Raw genomic sequence first — 24,115 nt, 5'->3', positions numbered from 1 at the left:
CCCCATTTTCGTTTACATTTGCTTTTTTCGGTACTTGATATTAGTCTTGAAACATGGGATATGCCATAGCACTAAATGACAGCTCACTATTCAGTACCGTGATACCCTGCTACGAGTGCCTCGACACTCTTGCACACAACGACGACTGGAAACAGGAAGCAGCGATGAGAATGGCTGCGTGCAGCCGGAAGCAGCAGCTGCAGCATATTGTGACATTCTTATGACGAAATAGACGGACTTTTTATGACACGTATCACAGTGTTGATCCAAGAACGCCGCAAAACTTGGTTCAAATGGCTCTGAGCACTATGGGACTTAACTGCTGTGGTCATCAGTCCCCTAGAACTTAGAACTACTTAAACCTAACTATCCTAAGGACATCACACACACCCATGCCCGAGTCAGGATTGGAACCTGCGACAGTAGCGGTCACGCGACTCCAGACCGTAGCGCCTAGAACCGCACGGCCACTCCGGCCGGCGTCGCAAAACTCAAGTAGAATACAAAACAATATATTGAACAGCACCTGCTGTTGTCTTGCGAATTCCCCCCCCCCCTCCTCCTTTTGCGAACTATAGTTTGATTTTTTTTTAATTTCTGTTACAACTGTCACAGCCACAAAACTCTTTATCACGCTAATACTTGTAATACTTGACATTTAACATAGTTTTAAAAACTTAAGTACGATCAGTATTCAGCTGATGGAGTTAGGGACATTAATGATGAATAAAACCTATTACAAGATTTGCAGAGTAAATGAATTCTATAGTCGAAGAAAACGGCGGAAAAAATATTTAAGAATTTATTTGTGGGAAAACTGAAACACGTAAAACAAGAAACGTGTACAGTTTGTTGAGAAAGCCGACGAAATAATAATGCAATAGCGCTAACACGGATGGCCTTGCTAAGCTTAAATTAGAAGAGACAGTGCTTCTTTGTCAGTGAATTTAGCGTCTAGTTATTTTGACTCGTTTCCAGATTGAAAGAGTCCGAGCTAGAGCATCAGTGAAAACTAATTTAAATTATTTTCTAAACGAACGACACGGTTCTTTGATTGCTGACACACATGCGTAATTTAATGTTAATCACGTGATGAAAACTGAATGCGTCATTTACGAGTCAGTAACGCATTTTTTCGTGCTTTTCTTTTTTTCCCCTACAAGTCAACCACTTCGTTCCGTTTACAAATTATTTCGAGCTGCGATCCATCTTCCTGTTGTATTTTTAACACATAATTCTCAGTGAGAAAAGTAACAATAATCTGTATTTGGCAATAAAGTGTTTAATAACTTTTCGTCACATTTTCGCATTCTTGTGATTAATTACAGTTCCCTGAATCAACAAGAATACAAGGACAATAGTATATTTAAATAAGCCAGAAAATGGGCTGCTGTAGCTTGTGTAGCTTTTTCCTTCTTTTTATTCTTTAATTAACTTTGTTTCTAGGATGCGTATTCCAAGCCTCTGTCTGCCCAACTGCTGCAGACCTATCAAAAGATTGCCCTTGAAAGCATTGCGTGCGAAACAGGCAACCCACAATACACATCCTCAACGCGGGCCTACATAAGCGGAAGGCGCGGTGAGCTTTTCCACACCAAGCTTGTTTTCGCTTCAGTCCGTTGCTCGTGCTGGAGTATCAACGTTAAATACAGTTTTACCGCTAATTTCTCGTCAGAGTCTTACTTCTCGTCTCTGACGCTGGCTTCGCTGAGGACGTATGTTGAAAAATAATGGTGTTTGGTGAACGGGTTGTACTGATTTATTTAGACAGACCACTGATATATTAGATGACGAAAGGTAGCTGCCCTGTTTCCGGGAACGAAATGGTTGTAGCGTATAGAAGTGCCACCTTCTCTCACAAGCAACCAGCAATAATATAAGAGCTGAACACGTCTCAATAACTGGAGTACTTGCGTATTTTCGACACATATACTTCGTAAGAGAGTAAATCTTTTGTGAAGCTGTAGTCAGTACACCCAGTATTTTAAATACTTGCCTGCATGAAAATCGACGATGGACACCATATTATCCTTACTATACCTCCATTTGCAGTTAACACTGTGTATCTAGAGGATGTACATAGTGAATACCGAACACTGTCGCGGGTGAAAGTTAACGATAATAGAAACAAACACGTTTCAGTAAACATAGACCCGCGAACGTGACATTAACAAGATAATCACGAATGTTTAGTTAGAAGGCATTACTGACTTCAGCAGGAAATATTGTTCTAGGTAGTACAAAAGTATTTGGTATGTTGACTTATCGATTAAGTTCCCATCTAATTTGTGTGAAACATCTCCCATTACTTACCTTAACAAGAAATACAACACTGCTTCATCGTGTTAAGCGCTGCAGTGTACTGAATACTCGTGCCGGTTGAAGGAGCCGTTCGACTTGTCTTTCTCACTATTGTATGCGATACTCCACTCACCCATGCAGTGAGTGAGTTTCTTTCAAGCATCCATGGATCATCACGGAAACCTTGACAAAAATTCTTTCAAACATCCCTGAATCATGACGAAAGTCTTGAAAAGACTGTACAGTTCCCTGCTGCAATCCTTCAATCACATAAACGGGATTGCTGTATACTTTACTTCTGAGAAGGTCGCGTGGTCTAGGGTGTCTTGTCACGGTCCGCACGGCTCCCTCCGTCGGAGATTAGAGTCCTCCCTCGGGCATTGGTGTGTGTGCTGTCCTTAGTGTAAATTAGTTTAGGTTAGATTAAGTAGTGTGTAAGCTTAGGGGCCGATGATTTTTAGCAGTTTGGTCCCATAAGATATTACCACAAATTTCCGACTTTACTTCTGAGATGATCACAGAAAAATCGAGTGGGTTAATGCCGGTGATGCTGAAGGCTCAGCCTACCCATCTTGCGCTAAGTTGGCGTGTTACGTGTGGTCTTACATCAGCATGAAAATGATCAGGCGCCCCAATACGCATCTACAACATTCGCCAAACATGACCCCAGTTATATGGGGCCTTAATCGAGAAGTTTACATTTTTAATACATATTATCGTACACAGGAAATGGACAAAAAATGGAAACACCAAGAACACATATCACCATGCCTAATACGGTCTCGGAAAACAGTTGATTTTCAAAAGGGCTTCCAGGCGTCTTGCAGTCAATAAATACGGGCCTTGTTTGGTTTTCAAGGGCATCGTATACCGCTCCTCCGACAAAACAGTGGCAAGTTTAGGTAATGATGATGTTGGTGGATACTCTCCAAAGTAGTCTACAAAGGCTCAATAATAATGAGACCTGGCGACTGTGATGGCTCGCGATAATGCAACAGTTGATTCTCGTGCTCAAAAAACTGTCCTGAACAATGAGATCTCTGTAAACAGGGGTCCTGTCGCCTTGAAACACAGAATCACCACTTGGGGACAAACTTTGTACCATGGGATGGTCTTGATCAGCCAATATGGCCACATAATCCTTGGCTGTAGATCGACTTTGCAGAATGCCCATGGTATACCACAATATGGTTGCCCAGATCACTGAACCCCCCCCGCCATTTTCACTCGCGGGACGTAAATTCTCCCAAAACTCAGAAGCAGTGTTAAACGAGACTCATCGGACCAAATGACATTCTTCCATTGTTTTATAGTCCAGGTTTTATGGTATCGGCACCACGTTTTCCTGATACGAGCATTTGAATCATTGATGAGTGGTTTTGGAATTCCACCTCCCTCTGCAATTCCCAGCCCACGAAGTTCCATTGCTGTTTCGGAGCTGATAAGGTTCGCGAGTGCAACATTTAGTGACTTTGCAGCTGTCGTCCTCTTATTTTTCGGCAAGATTCTCTTCGAAGATCGGAACAGGATCAAGAAACACGCACTTTTGTCTGCATTGTGGCTTAATGGCTGTTTTTTCCGCTTCCCCTGTGTGCTGTATAAATCTTCAATATGGAACAATTTTCTCACGTACTAATTCACTTATCTCCGATGTAGTGCCCACACAACTACACAGAACACTGTTCTTACCACGACAGACACTTGCAACGTATCGAGGGTATTGCAGAGGTGACGTGTTCTTGGTCAGATACAACAGCGCAGCTTACAAGCTCGACGAGTATCTGTTTATCTTCAAGCATGGATTTCTCGCTGTGTTTCTACGTTTTATCAAACCCCTGTACTTTCTCCCGAGACAGTTTTCGCTATCAATTGTGATGCAGCATGTATATGTGGAATTTTCGCAGAAAGTATTTCATATGAAGTTAATGAAATGCGGGACACAAAGTTAGTTAAATTTCTCATGCTTTCATCACCAAAAACATCTATTAACCTGTAAGAGTAGAGCTTATCAAGAGGAAACGAATTTTGAATTTCTATATCGGCTGCAGGGAGCGAAAGGCTATTTACAATTTGTACAGAAACCAGATGGCAGTTATAAGAGTCGAGGGGTATGAAAGGGAAGCAGTGGTTGGGAAGGGAGTGAGACAGGGTTGTAGCCTCTCCCCGATGTTATTCAATCTGTATATTGAGCAAGCAATAAAGGAAACAAAAGAAAACTTCAGAGTAGGTATTAAAATCCATGGAGAAGAAATAAAAACTTTGAGGTTCGCCGATGACATTGTAATTCTGTCAGAGACAGCAAAGGACTTGGAAGAGCAGTTGAACGGAATGGACAGTGTCTTGAAAGGAGGGTATAAGATGAACATCAACAAAAGCAAAACGAGGATAATGGAATGTAATCAAATTAAATCGGCTGATGCTGAGGCAGTTAGATTAGGAAATGAGACACTTAAAGTAGTAAAGGAGTTTTGCTATTTGGGGAGCAAAATAACTGACGATGGTCGAAGTAGAGAACATATAAAATGTAGACTTGCAACGCAAGGAAAGCGTTTCTGAAGAAGAGAAATTTGTTAACATCGAGTATAGATTTAAGTGTCAGGAAGTCATTTCTGAAAGTATTTGTATGGAGTGTAGCCATGTATGGAAGTGAAACATGGACGATAAATAGTTTAGACAAGAAGAGAATAGAAGCATTCGAAATGTGGTGCTACAGAAGAATTCCGAAGATTAGATGGGTAGATCACATAACTAATGAGGAGGTTTTGAATAGAATTGGGGAGAAGAGGAGCTTGTGGCACAACTTGACTAGAAGAAGGGATTGATTGGTAGGACATGTTCTGAGACATCGAGGGATCACCAATTTAGTATTGGAGGGCAGCATGGAGGGTAAAAATCGTAGAGGGGGACCAAGAGATGAATACACTAAGCAGATTGAGAAGGATGTAGGCTGCAGTAGGTACTGGGAGATGAAGAAGCTTGCACAGGATAGAGTAGCATGGAAAGCTGCATCAAACCAGACTCAGGACTGAAGACCACAACAAACAACTATTGTGTGTTACCTTTGCACTAAAGAGATGGATAACTAAATTATACGTTGATTCGAAACACATGTTACGATTTTATCCCGACGCTTTTAAGAAAACTCTACGACACGGAACCGCAGTGCCCTCACAGATTTTATTTTTTTTCGTCAAAAGCCCATGTACGATGTGTCTTTTAAAACTACATCGTTTCACGAAGTTAGCGTTTGTATCGTTCATAATGTCGCCGAAACTACTGCTAATGCCAACTTTATACCTATCGTCAATCGGATATTTATTGTTTTCGCTTTGTTTCACCTTTTTTGTGGTACATACTTGAATCCCAGTTCACTCGACATCCTCTCCCCCTTCCGTAACTTGCTCCTTATCGACTTACTCAACTTAAACAGTTTGCTTGCACGTCCGACATCTTTTCTGGTCAGTGGTTGGTTGTTTTTGGGGAAGGAGACCAGACAGCGTCGTCATCGGTCTCATCGGATTAGGGAAGGATGGGGAAGGAAGTCGGCCGTGCCCTTTGAGAGGAACCATCCCGGCATTTGCCTGGACTGATTTAGGGAAATCACGGAAAACCTAAATCAGGATGGCCGGACGCGGGATTGAACCGTCGTCCTCCCGAATGCGAGTCCAGTGTCTAACCACTGCGCCACCTCGCTCGGTTTTCTGGTCAGTAATGTCACTCCTTTTTCAACATCATCAGTAAGTTTAAAGAAGCCGTCGCGACGGCCTCAAAAGACATTTTCCGCGACCTCCCTCCGCGCTCGTACTGCGAGGTAATAATGTGCACTTCTCTGAACTGCGACGTGGCTAAACCAAGTCATGTGATGAAGTTAGTTTTTGTTACGGCTGGATCTGCGGTTCGCTTTGTCGAATAGTAAAAATTTATTTATTTAATCGTACGGCTAGGGTCCCCCGTCGGGCAGACCGTTCGCCAGGTGCCGGTCTTTCAATTTGACGCCGCTTCGGCGACCTGCAGTCGATGATAGGATGACGACGAGGACAGCACAACACCCAGTCCCTGGGCGGAGAAAATTCCCCGACCCAGCCGGTTCAAAATGGCTCTGAGCACTATGCGACTTAACTTCTGAGGTCATCAGTCGCCTAGAACTTAGAACTAATTAAACGTAGCGGTCGCTCGGTTCCAGACGGTAGCGCCTAGAACCGCACGGCCACTCCGGCCGGCGACCCAGCCGGGAATCGAACCCGGGCCCAGATGATTGACTATCCGTCACGCTGACCATTCAGCTACCGAGGGATAGTAAAAATGCTTGTGACAGAGAAGTTAGTTGTGATTGCTACAAGTATGATCGTTAATAAGAAACACGAAATACGAGAATCAAAGAACCGATGCCTCTCAGCAACTTGTCATAGATCACGTTTAAGAGTTTCCCACTGCTCTCACGAGACGCTTCACCAGAACTCGAGAAATTTTTTCCATTTCTCTCGTATGTCGTTGAATCAATTTTACGAGTTCTATGATACACTGAAACCATTCTTTCAACTGGTACACACCAAGATGACGCAGCACACAACTGCAAGAATATTTCTTTTCTGAAAAAAGTAAAAGGAAAATTTTGAAAGTTCTTGACATATTAAAGCAGTATGCCGGACAGGGACTGGAACTCGGAACCTTGCCTTTCGCGGGCAGTACCTTTACCTACTGAGGAAAGCACACTGCCGATTTCCGTCCTCCTTTATAACTAATCTGAATTGTACCCCTGCCGGCCGCGGTGGTCTCACGGTTCTAGGCGCTCAGTCCGGAGCTGCGCGACTGCTACGGTCGCAGGTTCGAATCCTGCCTCGGGCATGGATGTGTGTGATGTCCTTAGGTTAGTTAGGTTTAAGTAGTTCTAAGTTCTAGGGGATTGATGACCACTGATGTTAAGTCCCATAGTGCTCAGAGCCATTTGAACCATTTTTTTTTTAACTGTACCCCACCTCTAACGACCTCGTTGTCGACGGTAAGTTAAGCCCTAATCCTTCTTCTTTTCCCTTCCTTCTCTCTCCTCCTGGCTCTATACTACTTTATGTGACGCACCCGTTAATGCCCTAGAGGTGGATATCGGGATAATTATTGCGATAACGCCACGGCCAATTCTCTCGCCCGAGATGTTACCCCGCCTCTTAATGACCTCGCTGTCGAAGAGACTTTATGCTCTGCCGTTTTTTGCTTCTTATCAATAGGCCTCCATAGAGATACCACGTACTCGCCGTCGCCAGAGCAAGACAATTAGAGCAGCTATTCAACCGTGTATTTGTGTCGGAGGACAGTGTAGAACAATAGTAACGAGAGAAAAAAAGACTGAAATTGTCTTCTGTATCTATTCTTTCTTCTCCCTCTTTGCTTTGGAGACAGGTGAAGGGGGAGTACGGGAGAGAAATGGACTACACAGTGGATGACCATGTCATTAAAAGTTGCCTGGGTCGGGAATACTGATTTGCAGAGTCCTTCTGTTGTCAGCATTCATCTTTCGTCACTAATGAACGTCTAGTTGATATCACCCCCACTGTAAGAAAGTAATTTTACGTGTGGTCTGTAGCGAGGTCGCTGGAGATGGAGCACTATGTATGTAATTATTACACACAGAGAACTTCAGAAGGATAAGCGTGGGCGGAGGAATCGGTCGTTCTCGTTGCGACAACCGTACCGAAGTTCTCATAAGTCCATGTTAAACGCAAAAGGCTTGGGATTTCAGTACCACTTCTTCCGCAATAAACAGTAAAATCAGTTTTACAGGGCAATTTGAATCTGTACTTACTTGATAATGATTATCATGTACCTGATAGGAGAGTCGAGGGCGTGCTGAAAAGTAATGCCTTCTTATGTGAAAACTCTTAAAACTTTTGAAATAAAACACCTTTAATCTTCATGTCTACATAACTGTTTCTAAACAGACCAGTTTGATGATACCGTCACTGAAGAATGTTTGACTTTGTTGATGGACCCACAATATCTGCATGCGGTACTCCATCACTATCATATTGATGTGCCCGAAGGTGTTCTTTAAGTTTTGGAAACAGATGCAAATCGGATGGGCGAAATGGGAACTCTATATAGGATAATCGTGACAGTGAACCGAAGGCGTCAGATTGTTGCATATGTCGCAGCGCTCGTATGTGGTCTGGCATTGTCGTGCTGCAGGAGAGGGTGTTCCATGTGTGGACGAACTCTTCGATTTCGAAACTCGAATACAGAATGCTGTTTGTCAAGCATCAACATAGTTGCGTTACCATTTGGAGCCCTCTAGCGGCAGAGTGCTGCAAATCTGTAGGAATGAAGAATAAAGCTGTGGAACGTTAATAAGGTTTTGTCTTATTTAAAAACCATTCCGAGTTTTCACATAAAAAATTCGTTGACATTACTTTTCAGCACGCCCTCGTATATACTGTTCCCGGGAACAGGTGACGTGCCTCGGCGCTCAATGTAACTTGATCCAGTTGTTTCTTCGCAACTCCCACGAAAGCTGCATGTGAGCGACTGTAGCAGTCAGTTTGTACGGTTCTTTGTTACTGTAACGTTCTCACGCAACCTGTACCAGTCGAGAAGAGTTCACGCCAGTCGTACTCAATGCGGTCTGGTGCGCTGCCTCGGATTCTCGTGCAGTATAGGGCTCTAATGTTACATGTACCCTCGTATCAAAATGTTAGTAGATGTACAGAAAGTAAATAGCCTACGGCGGACAAACTATTCTAGCATTGTCAAAAATGGTTCAAATGGCTCTGAGCACTATGGGACTTAACATCTGTGGTCATCAGTCCCCTAGAACTTAGAACTACTTAATCCTAACTAACCTAAGGACATCACACACATCCATGCCCGAGGCAGGATTCGAACCTGCGACCGTAGCAGTCGCGCGGTTCCCGACTGAGCGCCTAGAACCGCGAGACCACCGCGGCCGGCTCTAGCATTGTCAACGCTCATATAATTTCATAAGGGTAGAAACATTCTTTTAGCAGGTAAATGTTACTTATCTTTCTGTGGCTGTCTCGTTGTCAAGGATGTCAGTTTCTGTTTATGCTCTCCAACGAATAGGTCCAAGGTTTTTTGTTTCAGTAAAAGTCACTGGAATATTGTTGCTTTTTGATACCATCAGTATTTTTTCATAAATTCCTGACACTTTCTACAACACCAATTGTTAAGTACATGTATTGTGCAGCATTTCAACATAACATAAAAAACTTGTGAGTTACATTGACAAATCTCGACGACAACTGAAACTATTATGGAGCGTTTGAAGCCTAAGATTTTTGTAAGTAATACATACCTAGCTTCCGGATCCTTATAGAACAGGACGTACTTCAAATGAATCTTTCTTTACTGAAATTACTTTTCGGGTATAATTTACATAACGTCTCTGGGAAATAATTATTTACATAAAGCTTTATGCCCCTAATAATAATGGAGGTTGCAAATTTTGGCAGTATATATAAAAACTATCAGCTTCTTGTCTTTCTATAATTGCTGATTGAATTATCAATAATATAACTAGAAAAATTAAAATTGAAAACAGAAATTTATGTGCATGAAAACTAAAGCATAAAAATATTAGCTTCGCTGTAAAGTAGTTTTTGACTCACTTAAGTTAACAATAGTGATAACTAATTTCATGGTTCAAGATCGATGTTGCTAAATGGATCGATACGAAAAATGAAATTATATTATCAGAAAAATGGTGCTTTTGTGATCCAATATATGAAGAATTATTTTTAGATGTGGAATATATAATTTAAATATAAAAATTAACTCAAGTCAGGTCTAAATTTATACAGAATCGAGCATTTCAAGCCGGCCGCGGTGGTCTAGCGGTTCTAGGCGCTCAGTCCGGAACCGCACGACTGCTACGGTCGCAGGTTCGAATGCTGCCTCGGGCATGGATGTGTGTGATGTCCTTAGGTTAGTTAGGTTTAAGTAGTTCTAAGTTCTAGGGGGACTGATGACCACAGATGTTAAGTCCCATAGTGCTCAAAGCCATTTGAACCATTTTTTTTAACATTTCAACTGAAGTATGAAAGTTCTGAGAAGATTATATTCATTACAGGACGCGTCAATATTTTATTATGAATATGTTTCGTATATATCACCTTTTTCAGTTTCTTTCACTGCTTCGTCCACCTGTCTGACCCAAGAGGATCACTTCATCTCATAGCCGACTAATGAATACTAATCACATGCTATTGCTTTTCAATGCTTCGTAAGTAATTAGTGCCAATTCCAGTTTGCGGATGAAGCAAGTCGCTATCTGATTACATTTCTGTGCGACTCCATACTAAATCATAGGCACGGCGTATCAAGTTGTTACTGCGAAGCCTCAACATCAGTAGAATTGTGAGTCAACTGCGAGCCTCCAGCGGCCACTCCCCGTACCATGCCACAATCTTATCAGCAGCAAGCCGGACATCGTACATTTTTCCTGTGACAACACTTTGTCGTAAATAATTGCGTCGCTGGCAAACACTCGGCTAAGTCGTTTAACAACAGGTCCTAAACGACAGACACCCTATGACTCAAGGCGGAGGAAGTGCGCTCTCTTAGAAGTCACCTATTGCCGATAGTCGTGTTACCAAAAGAACCCTGACAATACCTGGAAACCAGCACAAGCCTCTTACCTCGCGAGTGCCATGATGCCTACCGATTGTCAACAGGCGGGAATCAGATCCATGCGAATGTGACCAGAAAGAACTTGTTCATCATAGCAAACGAGGGGAAAAAATGACATAGCGGAACTATTTCTGTGATATGAAGAGCATACAATGTTGTGTTATTAGTGACACTAAGCTTCTGACAATTGTCTGCCGCTTAGTCTGGAGAAATCGTGCGTTTACAGATTAAATTACACTACCTAAAACTGAAGAACTCCGTTCGAGCAGGCCTCGAAGGGCCAAATGGTACCGACCGACCGCCGCATCAACCTCCGCCGATGGCGTTACCATATGCACGTGGTCAGCACACCGCTCTCCCGGCCATTGTGAGTTTTCAGTTTTCGTGACCCGAGCAGAGTGCACCCCGCTTGCCAATAGCACTCGAAAGAACTTGCCCATCCAAGAACTGCTTTTCCTGCAATAGGGTTTGCATGGTCATTCCACTTTAAACCGACCCGTACGCATACTCCTAGATATTTTATCGAAGTAATTGCGTACAGTGATTATTCTGCAATCGTGTAGTCATACAGTAATGTGTCTTTCTGTCTATATATTCGCAATACTTTTCATTTGTTTATGCTGAGGGGCAACTGCCACTCTCTGCACCGAGTATCACTCCTCTACAGGTCTTCTCGCATATCGCTACAATTTTCCAGCATTGCGACTTCTCTGTATACAACACCTTTATCCGCGCAAAGCCTCATGGAACTTGCCTATTATATCATTCATACATGTCGTGGAAAGCAATGAACCTAGAACACTCCATTGGGGTCCGCCCGAAGTCACTTTTACGTCTGAAGACGTCTCTCCATTGAGAATGAGACGCTGAGTCTGTCTGCTGGGAACTCTTCAATCCAATCACACAGTCTGAAGTTCATGTATTGTTTTGATTAGATTAGATTAGATTTACTTTCATTCCAATTGATCCTTAGTGAGGAGGTCCTCTAGGATGTAGAACATGTCAGAAAAACAACAATACATGACAAATATTTACAACTCAAACAAATAAGCTAATGTACCATTCCACAGGTCCCAAGTGGCATGGTTGCCATTTTTTAATGAAAGCTATATGAAAGAATCATTTTACAAATACTAATGCACTGAATTTAAAATAAAAAAAAGTTTTTTATTTATTTATAAGGTAATAAACGCGTAATACATCTACTAAATACTTATTTACAATGAACACATTACTGCACTGAACTGTTGCAGAAGTTAGATTGTACTTACTTACACACACACACACACACACACTCACACACACACACACACACGTACACACACACTTATTTACAATGAACACATTACTGCACTGAAATTGTGCAGAAGTTATATCAGTTGGTTCTACTGAGAAATTCATCAATGGAGTAGAAGGAGTTGGCCACCAATAAATCCTTTAGCCTTCTCTTAAACTGAATTTCATTGATTATTAAGCTTTTTATGGCTGCTGGCAAGTTATTGAAAATGTGTGTTCCTGAATAATGCACACCTTTTTGTACAAGACTAAGTGACTTTAGATCCTTGTGAGGATTATTCTCATTTCTAATATTGATTCCAAGAATTGAGCTGTTGGTTTGAAAAACTGATATATTTTAAATGACAAATTTCATTAAGGAATAAATATATTGGGAAGCAGTAGTTAGTACCCCTAGTTCCCTAAACAGGATTCTGCAAGATGTTCTTGAGTTCACACGACATATAATTCTTACTGCACGTTTTTGTGCCCGGCCGGCTGCTAACTGTATTCACGACATATTTTGCAAACAGTGTGGTCATATACCGCTAAATGTAAATGGAAAATTATATCATTATACGGCACATACTTGAGGAGATATGACATCATAAACAATGAAATGCCCGAAAACTGCTGCGTCATGCATGACGTTTAAATTTACTGCTTCTTTGGTGCTAAGTCTGTTCGCGATAAATTTCGCGACGGTATCGAAATAAGCTGCTGAATGTAGCTACAAAATTATATTATCGGCTGCTAACTGTATTTACGACATATTTTGCAAACAGTATGGACATGAACCACTGAATGAAAATGGAAAATTATATCATTGTACGACGCATACTTTAGGAGATATGACGTCATAAACAATGAAATGCGGGAAACTGTTGCGTCATGCCTGATCTTTAAATTTACTTCTTCTTTGGTGCTAAGTGTGTTCACAATAAATTTCGCAACGGTATCGACAAATGCTGCTGAATGTAGCTACAAAATTATATCATTGTACGACACATAATTCAGTAGGTATAACGTTATAAACACTAAGCACAAGGCAAGACGTTGCGTGGTGCAGGGTGTGAAAGCACAGCTGTAAACAGATGCCTACACAACGGCGGGTTTCTCATGTAGAAAATATATAAAACTGTAGATGGGCGAAGTGACATATGTGATAATCTACTGTCGTATCTCTTCTTACAGCTGAAGCTGGTAGACGTGGAGCGCGTGGAGTGGATCAACCGCAAGAGCTACAGCACGGTGGCACTCGAGTTGGGTCCCAGGGACGGCCGTCTGCTGCTACGGGCCCCCGACGGACTCGAGGACTGGTTCGAGCTGCTAGAGGTACGTATTCCGTGCTGCTCTCTAGTTCAGAGTCGATAATGCTGTGCACTCTATGCCTCGTACACACAGCTTACTCTTCCTCCGTTGATGATCAGAAACAGTCTGAAAAGCTTGTAAAGGCGTTGCAGGCGAGACTGTGCTGAGAAATTGTTATTAAGTTGGTACGTTGCGCCATTTTCGGTTTGCTTGTCATTGAAGTTAGCTAGTGAGGAGGTAGTTGCGCGGGGAAATTCAAGCAGCCTGTCAGAGACAGTGCCCCCAAAATTGTTCCTGTTTCGGTTTCCTCAAACAGAACAAATGTACCTTTTGCTCACCTAGCTTAAGTTTATCACTCCCGAAAAAGGCACATTTTAACTGGTAATGAGCATTTCAACAAGTGATAAGTCACAGACCAAAAAGTGTCTGTGCACGATCTCGTTTTAGCGGGTGCAGTTGCGTGAATTTACAAGCGCGACGATCTGATTGGCTAATTTCAATGCTAAATTACTCGGAAACGGCGCAACATATCGAACTTTGTTTCTCAAAAAATTATTTCTGAGCACGACGTGTCCTGCAACACAGTTACACGCTTTTCAGACTATTTTTGACTACCCTGTGTAACTAAGTGACTACGATACTTGTTTTCCACTTCACTACAAGAATCTGTCATTTCAGATAAGTAACTTGATTTAGACGCTCACTCCCTCTTTACCTCCCCTCATCCCATCTTTTTGAGGTGGTAGAAGAGTCATATTGAGACAGAACTGAGCAGAACTCGAAAGATTCCAGCGACACATGCTACTCTGACATGTTTTCAGCAGCTTTGAAGATTAAGTGTGTTATCGATGCTCAGTATGGTTCTTGGGGCACGTATAATGTTCACTGAACCATTCTGACCCTCTATGGGAGCGATGAGGCCGTATAATATACACGATGATGATGATGATGATGATGATGATATACAGGTGAATCGAAACTACAGGTCTCTTCCGAGCCCATGTACGCTAGCAAATATTTGCACACGAACCCTTTTATGAATTTTGAGGGAGTGACAATAACAGACGAACAACGTAAGAATTCCCCACAACTAGCTGTTATTACCGGCCTGAAATGTATTCTCCCATGGGCGAGTACCAAATTGTAGCTCACCTCATCAGCCGAAGAGACCACCTTACATGCGTCTGGCGTTCAATAGTGGTATTCCTGCACCAGTCCTAATTTCTATGTCCTGTGACGAGCGGCTGGTAAAACTACTACTGGAGGAAGAGGATTCAGTACGACTTAGCAAGGAAATATTTCTGGATGTTATGGGTGCTAAAATATTGTTTTTTTTTAATTATTTAGTTGACGATATGTTTGTGGCATATGCAACTCGCTGTATATCGTTATAGTTTCAACTAACCGATGTTGACACCTGTCATCCAGGTGGTGTTAACCACAGTATCGACTGCGATTTAACGATAGGTTTAGCGCTCGCTTTGTCTCTTCCCTACTGGTCAATGAAGAGACGAATGGCCGCGCTACTCCATAGACACGTTGGGATTTCCTGTGTTGTCCAACCTAGATGTCGCGTTTTTCACTCAGACGATCAGTAAGGATGCTGATGGGACTTTAGTCATGTGTCACACCCAACCATTTCATTCGCTTGAGCGCTATCTACTGAACATAGCAGCTTCTTCCAGTCCAAATTCTCTACACTTTAAAAGCAGACGTATATTATTTTTACTCCTTAAATCAGGTGCAAACAATTATTCGACATAAGTGGAGAGTTCAAATACACTTACAGCTTGCTGCTGGGTTTTTTGTGGATCCAAGTCCTTGATGCCCTTGCGATATCACCATTTTTCTCACAACTCGTTTGAGAATTCGCTTTTCTTTCCATAAGGTATTTCCCTTTATCTGTCTTCTTTAATGTAGGTTTAACAACAGAAATTCGTGGAGCTATTGGTAAGGACAGCTACTGTATTTTTGTTATGAAGAAAAATTTTATTCGTTTCGAGTCGAAGTAACACTGTAGTTAGTATCTGGTATCGCATTCAGATACATTAAATTCTTCTACGAAGATGATACTATTCCATTTTTTTTATTGTGACTGTAGGGAATTTTATAGCTAGGTAGAACGAAGCACACCATATTGGAACATCACGTGCCTGCTGAATGCAGTAACACAATGCTGAATTATGTAATAGTTGACTAGTGCGGTTGTCAAGTTTACTGAAAAATGTCAAAAGATGTGATGTTAGTCAATAAACTCTCTGTAATTATACATATGCCTTGTGATATCCGTACCGTTACAGTCTGGGCGAAGAATACTTTGGAGATTCGTTCCTCACTAGCAACACCACTTTACGGTATGGGTCAGGTTCAGCACTTTCAGCTGGAGCAAAAACTTGAGAGCTGGGTGCCATCGTGGGGATTACCACACCGCTCACGTATCTGCCGCAGGAACATTCGTCGAAAAAGTACGCAGATTTTTGCTCTGTATTTACGTATTACACAATGTGGCGGGTTAAAAACAAATCTGCATTGAGCAGTATGGAAGTAAACTAAGAACTTAACATCTGGTTAACATCAAAGATCTTAGAGATGAAGCAGAAGCTAAGTGGCACGAGAACGGAGAGAAGAACCGGCTGTGACTTCGTCGGAAGAACCGTCCAAGCATTCGTCTAAAGATAGTTGGTGAAACGGAAACAAATATCATCATGGACGAATGGGAACTTGAACCACACTCATGGTGAATACGAATTACGTAACTAGAGTACATCATTCGACGAACTTCTGCGCAAGCTTTCAAGAGACGAGCTACGGAATGCTGCCACCTGTGAGCTTAGGAATGCAGCTGGCTCGTTCTTCCGTTCAGATTTCGTGGTGCAACGATTCCCGCAATGTCCGCCAACGCTTCTGGTGAATCAGGCTTCCGCTGCGGTTATCCTTACACGAGAGGGACGGTCCCTGCAGCTGTAGTTCCTGCACCTCAACTAGCTGCTTCCGTCCGGCTGCATTTCAGAAGAATCGCAGCGGGAACGCGTAGGCTCTGCCAACCGGTACAGTCGGAAGTGTACCACATCTCCTACTGACGATCGTTGACGCCCCGTTCGGAGGTCCTTGCCAGATTCCATATGTAACGTCCTGCTTCGTAGCAGCCTGCCTACTATAAGTGTGGCCCGTTGATCGTGACGTTTCACATGTGGTTGAACACCTCCTGTTTCCTTAAATAACGTAACTATCTGGAAACGGTCCGGACACTTGGATGATGTCGTCCAGGATACCTAGTAGCATACATAGCACACACCCGTTGGGCATTTTGATCACAATAGCCATACATCAACACGATATCGACCATTTCCGCAATTGGTAAGCGTTCCATTTTAACACTGGTAATGTATCACGAAGCAAATACCGTCCGCACTGGCGGAATGTTACGTGATACCACGTACTTACACGTTTGTGACTATTACAGCGCCATCTATCACAAAGCGAAAAATGTGGTCCAACTAAAGCATTCATATTTCTTTACCTACTACACGAACATGTAATAAAAAATGGGGGTTCCAATTTTTAAAAAAAACGCAGTTGATATCCATTTGACCTATGCCAGCGCCATTTAGCGGGCCAACCATAGCGCCATCTGGTTTCCCCCTTCAAGCTAGACGAGTTTCGTTCTTTGTAGTTTTTTTGTTTGACGGTTATTTCACGAGATATTTGGCCTGGTCACGATCAATGAACCACCCTGTAGTTACTCATAATTTTCTATTTTTTTTTTTTCGCTAGCCAGTGCCTTGGGTTTTCTTATAGGCGCAGTATTTCTCCTCTTTCAGCTCATTACTAGGACTGGTTAAAGTAAAGCAGTCCTTTTTCTGATAGGGTTGTTGCTGTACAGCACCACTATCGCCAGAAACTTTCACCAGAATAAAAAAAAGAAAAAAAAAACAGCCGACACTTCGCGTTCAGGGTAATTTAAATGCAAAAATAAAGGTGAACAGCAATCTGATAGTGAACCTGAGACAGCTAACGCCGCTATTTGTCCTTAATAAGTAACGTTATTATTATGTGGCACGTCGGTATTTTTCTGTACGAATCAACCTTATATTTACAGGAGACATGCTAATATTTTGTGAATGTTGTACCACAACGATTTCAAGTCAAAAAAGTCATTTGTTTTTATCACCAAGTACAACAGTTCCAAGACGGAAATGAACGTAGGTAATTCCTACTTTGGAAATCGGTTATCGTTAACTGTTTATTATTTATGCTAATACACTCTAAGACGAAAAACGAAGCACTACGAAGGAATTATGCAAGTTTGTCGCAAACTGCTATTCGTACAGGTGTCGACGGAAAATGAAAAACTTTAAACTTTGGCGGCCGATGGATGAACGAGTGGCGCTGTAATAAAATTTCACAGAGCAACTGACACTTATAGCAGCCGGCCGGTGTGGCCGAGCGGTTCTAGGCGCTTCAGTCTGGAACCGCGCGACCGCTACGGTAGCAGGTTCGAATCCTGCCTCGGACATGGATGTATGTGATGTCCTTAGGTTAGTTGGGTTTAAGTAGTTCCATGTTCTAGGGGACTGATGACCTCAGATATTAAGTCCCATAGTGCTCAGAGGCATTTGAATCATTTGACACTTATAGCGAACAGACGACATGTCGAAAGCCGGCCGAAGTGGCCGTGCGGTTAAAGGCGCTGCAGTCGGGAACCGCAAGGCCGCTACGGTCGCAGGTTCGAATCGTGCCTCGGGCATGGATGTTTGTCATGTCCTTAGGTTAGTTAGGTTTAACTAGTTCTAAGTTCTAGGGGACTAATGACCTCAGCAGTTGAGTCCCATAGTGCTCAGAGCCATTTGAACCATTTGACATGTCGAAATCAGGGCATGAAGTCTGCGAATTTCATTCCATGCACTCGGACAGTAATTATGCTTCGAGGACAGGCACTTGAACAATGTACGAGCATTCGGGAGAGGACGTATAGTTGGGCTCAAAGAAGCCAGTCGGAGTAATCGGTGAATTGCTCGACATTTGAATGGGGGCCATACCACTATTCGACGCTGTCGGTAGGAATGGTTGAACCATGGCCGAAAACGGCGTCAAGAGGGAAGCGGTCGACCTAGAGAGACGAGGAGGTGAGGACAGAGCAATAAGTTTATAGTGGTGCCGCGCACATTCGGCCTGGAATCTCACTTAAAATGGAATAGAATTGTCTTCAGTGATAAGTTCCGCTTCAAACTGAGCCCCGATGACCAACGAAGAAGGGCAACGATAAACTAGCATGACTATCACCCGCCATATGGCCCGCATCCAGGAGATATGGGCCAGGTTGCTATTTCACTTAATAGCAGCACCTCTTTGGTTGTCATCGCGGCATCCTTACAGTACAGCGGTACGTCGACGATATTCTACACCCCGATTCGTTGCCCTTCATGGCAAGCCATCGTGGTCCTACATTTGAACAAGTTAATGTCCGCCCATACACAACGAGAGTTCTTACTGCTTGTCTTCGTGATTTCCAAACCCTACCTTGGCCAGCAAGGACCCCGCATCTCTCTCCGATTGAGAACGCTTGGAGCATTATGGGCAGGGCTCTCCAATTCGAAACTTTGACGGTCTAACGCTCCAGTTGGACAGAATTTGGCACAATGGCCCTCAGGAGGACATCCAACAATTCTACTAATCAGTATCAAGCTGAATAGCTGCTTGCACATGGGCCAGAGGTGGACTTGACTTGTTCAGTTTGTGAAGTTGTTTCTCTTGATTAAATTATCCACTTTTTCTGAAATTGTGATGTGTTTTTTTGTACTTGTACATCACATCTAACGATTTTCGCCCCATCAGGATAATTCCTCTGTGGTGCATCCTTTTTTTGAGCGGGGGGGAGTGTATTTTTGACAGCTGAAATTGCTTTCGTTTGCGCCAGTACCTGCAGCATCTTAATTCACTTCTGCAATTCCGCAGTAATCCACAAACTATTGTTGCAGAGCATCTCAAATGTTCAAATGTGTGTGAGATCTTATGGGACTTAACTGCTAAGGTCATCAGTCCCTAAGCTTACACACTACTTAACCTCAATTACCCTAAGGACAAACACACACACCCATGCCCGAGGGAGGACTCGAACCTCCGCCAGGACCAGCCGCACAGTCCATGACTGCAGCGCCTAAGACCGTTCGGCTAATCCCGCGCCGCCAGTGCATCTCCAAGTTCCAAAAATGTATGGTGCGTTGTGATAGATGGTGAGTTAATTCTGCCTGTTTTGTACTAAACAGTTTCTAAGTCCTACGATTAGTTCGAATTTGTTTTGGTCTATTGTTGGAAGAGGCTTCTTTCGCTACCTGACGAGGACTTTGCTTTCAGAACGGCCGAATTCCTTGGAAGTTTAACCGCGAGGTGAATCGTTAACTAGAAACAGCGTTCCCTGAACTACGTCTGGTATTTAACGCAGATGTTTAAGATTGGTTAGATCCAGTTCTCCATCTCTGTCGCTCCCCGTTCCTCTTCTTCGTTCTGACGTGACTGCTACATGTCAGATCATGGTCGATCTGCTTTTCGAACTCACATATAGGCCTGCCGCTGCAGTTCTTTCCTTCCACAATCCCTTCATTTGCAGTTTTCAGTGACGACTCATGTCTTAATTTGTGTCCAGCCTTTCTCTATCTTCGATTCATTATGTTATTTATAATTATTTTTTTTTTAGTTGCAGGACGTCCGGATCAGTCCACTGAACCTTCACTAGTCTTCTTTAACACCATATTTTGAAGACTTCAGCGTTTCATTACCGCCTTCCCCATTGCCCATGTTTCGCAATCACATAGAGCTGTGTTTCCAGTTAAACTTTTTCATAAATGTTCTTCTGCTTCAGGGTTTATATGTCTGGATGTTGTTAGCTGTTTCTTTTCCTGAAAGCCCATTCTCCTCATGCAATCCTTGTTACTACGCCTTTCCTTCCTACTTACTCTATCTTCCAGATGGTGAAATCCATGCACTTCTTCTACACTCTTTGGTTCAACATTTCGGCATCCTGCATGTCTACCTCCTGCGCGCACCTTTTCCTTAGTTTCCATTTTGTTTCTGTGATTATAGCTATCAGCTAGCACCCGTTCCATTTCATTAAGCAGACGACTCAATTTCTGCCCGCTTTCTGGTCCCTTGTTGGGCACGATTTGTGGGCTAAGCTAGGTCTGCGGTCCAGCAACCATGGCTACATCTACATCTACATACATACTCCGCAATCCAACATACGGTCCGTGGCGGAGGGTACCTCGTACCACAACTAGCATCTTCTCTCCCTGTTCCACTCCCAAACAGAACGAGGGGAAAAATGACTGCCTATATGCCTCTGTACGAGCCCTTATCTCTCTTATCTTTGTGGTCTTTCCGCGAAATATAAGTTGGCTGCAATAAAATTGTACTGCAGTCAGCCTCAAATGCTGGTTCTCTAAATTTCCTCAGTAGCGATTCACGAAAAGAACGCCTTCTTTCCTTCAGAGACTCCCACCCGAGTCTCTGAAGCATTTCCGTAACACTCACGTGATGATCAAATCTACCAGTAATAAATCTAGCAGCCCGCCTCTGAATTGCTTCTATGTCCTCCCTCAATCCGACCTGATAGGGATCCCAAACGCTCGAGCAGTACTCAAGAATAGATGAATAGATCGCACCAGCGTTCTATAAGCGGTCTCCTTTACAGATGAACCCCATCTTCCCAAAATTCTACCAATGAACCGAAGACGACCATCCGCCTACCCCACAACTGCCATTACATGCTTGTCCCACTTCTTATCGCTCTGCAATGTTACGCCCAAATATTTAATCTACGTGACTGTGTCAAGCGCTACACTACTAATGGAGTATTCAAACATTACAGGATTCTTTTTCCTATTCATCTGCATTAATTTACATTTATCCATATTGAGAGTTAGCTGCCATTCTTTACCTGGCTGTAAACGTACTACCGATTTTATTAGTACCCCGATTAATGTTTCGACTTTTTGAATGACAACTGAGTTATAGTGATCACTACCTCAGGAGGTTGGAAATTCCCCTCTACTCTCAGTCGATGCAAGAACGCCATCGCATTATGAGACGGCTATGAACGGCTGAGAAGCCGCGAAAGCTTAAACGTGTGCTTGTGACTACTATTGGTCTGCAAGCACGCGACACCTGGCGGTGTACGGTGAGTCTGTCTGGGAGCTGTTGGTGGGAAGGTGGCGCCCGGCTGGAGCACTGGCCCTCGACGGCCTCGTGACGTAAGCAGAGCGCGACGCGCCGCCCCTGCTGCCTGCTTGCCAGTGCTCTGTCACCACGTTACGCTACGTCTACGTCTGCACACTGAAACTAGGTGCATAACAAGAAACTCTTTAGTCAAAACTACGTAGGTTTCTGCGACCGGTCTCATGATGATTAAAATTCTTCTGGGTGTTGTACCACGTCATCGTATAAAATACTTTAGTTGTAAACTTAAAACCAACGTTTCGACCTTATTGCAGAGTCCCTCAGGGAAAGAGGGAGGTTCTTGCAATAAGGCTAAGTTTATGATTAAAATACACTACTGGCCATTAAAATTGCTACACCAAGAAGAAATGCAGATTATAAACGGGTATTCATTGGACAAATATATTATACTAGAACTGACATGTGATTACATTTTCACGCAATTTGGGTGCATAGATCCTGAGAAATCAGTACCCAGAACAACCACCTCTGGCTGTAATAACGACCTTGATACACCTGGGCATTGAGTCAAGCAGAGCTTGGATGGCGTGTACAGGTACAGCTGCCCATTCAGCTTCAACACGATACCATAGTTCATCAAGAGTAGTCACTGGCGTATTGTGACGGGCCAGTTGCTCGGCCACCATTGACCAGACGTTTTCAATTGGTGAGAGATCTGGAGAATGTGCTGGTCAAGGCAGCAGTCGAACATTTTCTGTATCCAGAAAGGCCCGTACAGGGCCTGCAACATGCGGTCGTGCATTATCCTGCTGAAATGTAGGGTTTCGCAGGGATCGAATACAGGGTAGAGCCACGGGTCGTAAGACATCTGAAATGTAACGTCCACTGTTCAAAGTGCCGTCAATGTGAACAAGAGGTGACTTGAGACGTGTAACCCGTCGCACCCCATACCATCACCCCAGGTGATACGCTAGTATGGCGATGACGAATACACGCTCCCGATGTGCGTTCACCGCAATGTCGCCAAACACGGATGCGGCCATCATGATGCTGTAAACACAACCTGGATTCATACGAAAAATGACGTTTTGCCATTCGTGCACCCAGGTTCGTCGTTGAGTACGCCATTGCAGGCGCTCCTGTCTGATGCAGCGTCAAGGGTAACCGCAGCCATGGTCTCAGAGCTGACAGTCCATGCTGCTGCAAACGTCGTCGAACTGTTCGTGCAGATGGTTGTTGTCTTGCAAACGTCCCCATCTGTTGACTTAGGGATCGAGACGTGGCTGCACGATCCGTTACAGCCATGCGGTTAAGATGCCTGTCATCTCGACTGCTAGTGATACGAGGCCGTTGGGATCCAGCACGGCGTTCAGTATTACCCTCCTGAACCCACCGATTCCATATTCTGCTAACAGTCATTTGATCTCGACCAACGCGAGCGGCAATGTCGCGATACGATGAACCGCAATCACGATAGGCTGCAATCCGACCTTTATCAAAGTCGGAAACGTGATGGTACGCAATTCTCCTCCTTACACGAGGCATCACAACAACGTTTCACCAGGCAACGCCGGTCAACTGTTGCTTGTGTATGAGAAATCGCTTGGAAACTTTCCTCATGTCAGCACGTTGTAGGTGTCACCACCGGCGCCATCCTTGTGTGAATGCTCTGAAAAGCTAATCATTTGCATATCACAGCATCTTCTTCCTGTCGGTTAAATTTCGCGTCTGTAGCACGTCATCTTCGTGGTGTAGCAATTTTAATGGCCAGTAGTGTATTTTATACAAATACGCAGTACGACTCCCAGAAGCATTTTTGCCATCAAGAAACTACTTGGTCTGACACGGAAGGACAAAATTGTTAAGTACGAATTTGTCATACAAGATGTACAACTTTGCTTCCGCCGTTTTTTCCTCAACATTTGAGGCTTTAATGAAACAAATTCGTTACACATGTATCATTCAAAGTATTTTCCATCGCTGGACACTACTTTCTCCCATATTTCGGGAAGTGTACGAATCCCGCATCGAAAAAATTGTTCATCTTTTGAAGCGATCCATGAATCGATCCAATTTGTGACTTCTTCATGAGATCGGAAGTGTTGTCAGCCAGGCCATGCGCCATTGATCTAAACAGGTGATAGTCAGAGGGAGCAATGTCTGGAGAATACGGCGGGTGGGGTAGGACTTTCCATTTTAACGTTTCCAAGTACGTTTTGACCTCGTTTGCAACGTGGGGTCGAGCGTTGACGCGCTGCAAAATCACTGTATCGTGTCTCTCGCTGTATTGCAGCCGTTTGTCTTTTAATGCTCTGCTCAAACGCATTAATTGCGTTCGACAACGAGCACCTGTGATTGTTTCTCTTGGTTTTAACACCTCATAGTACACGACGCCGAGCTGGTCCCACCAAATGCAGAG

The 24,115-nt window shown here is 43.4% G+C and overlaps 1 protein-coding gene across 1 annotated transcript in view; it reads left to right on the top strand.

Moving 5' to 3' along the window:
- The window catches only part of LOC126481437 (uncharacterized), a 198,077-nt gene that overhangs the window by 148,992 nt on the left and 24,970 nt on the right, over positions 1-24,115 (top strand). Inside the window, exon 3 of the mRNA XM_050105193.1 lies at positions 13,408-13,548. Within this exon, the coding sequence (XP_049961150.1) occupies positions 13,408-13,548 (141 nt within the window). The remainder of the gene's footprint in view (positions 1-13,407; positions 13,549-24,115) is intronic.

Source organism: Schistocerca serialis, chromosome 5 (assembly GCF_023864345.2).
Source record: "Schistocerca serialis cubense isolate TAMUIC-IGC-003099 chromosome 5, iqSchSeri2.2, whole genome shotgun sequence".
NCBI lineage: Eukaryota > Metazoa > Arthropoda > Insecta > Orthoptera > Acrididae > Schistocerca > Schistocerca serialis.
Note: the sequence above shows the minus strand (reverse complement) of the source record. Positions and strands in the feature narration are given on the sequence as shown.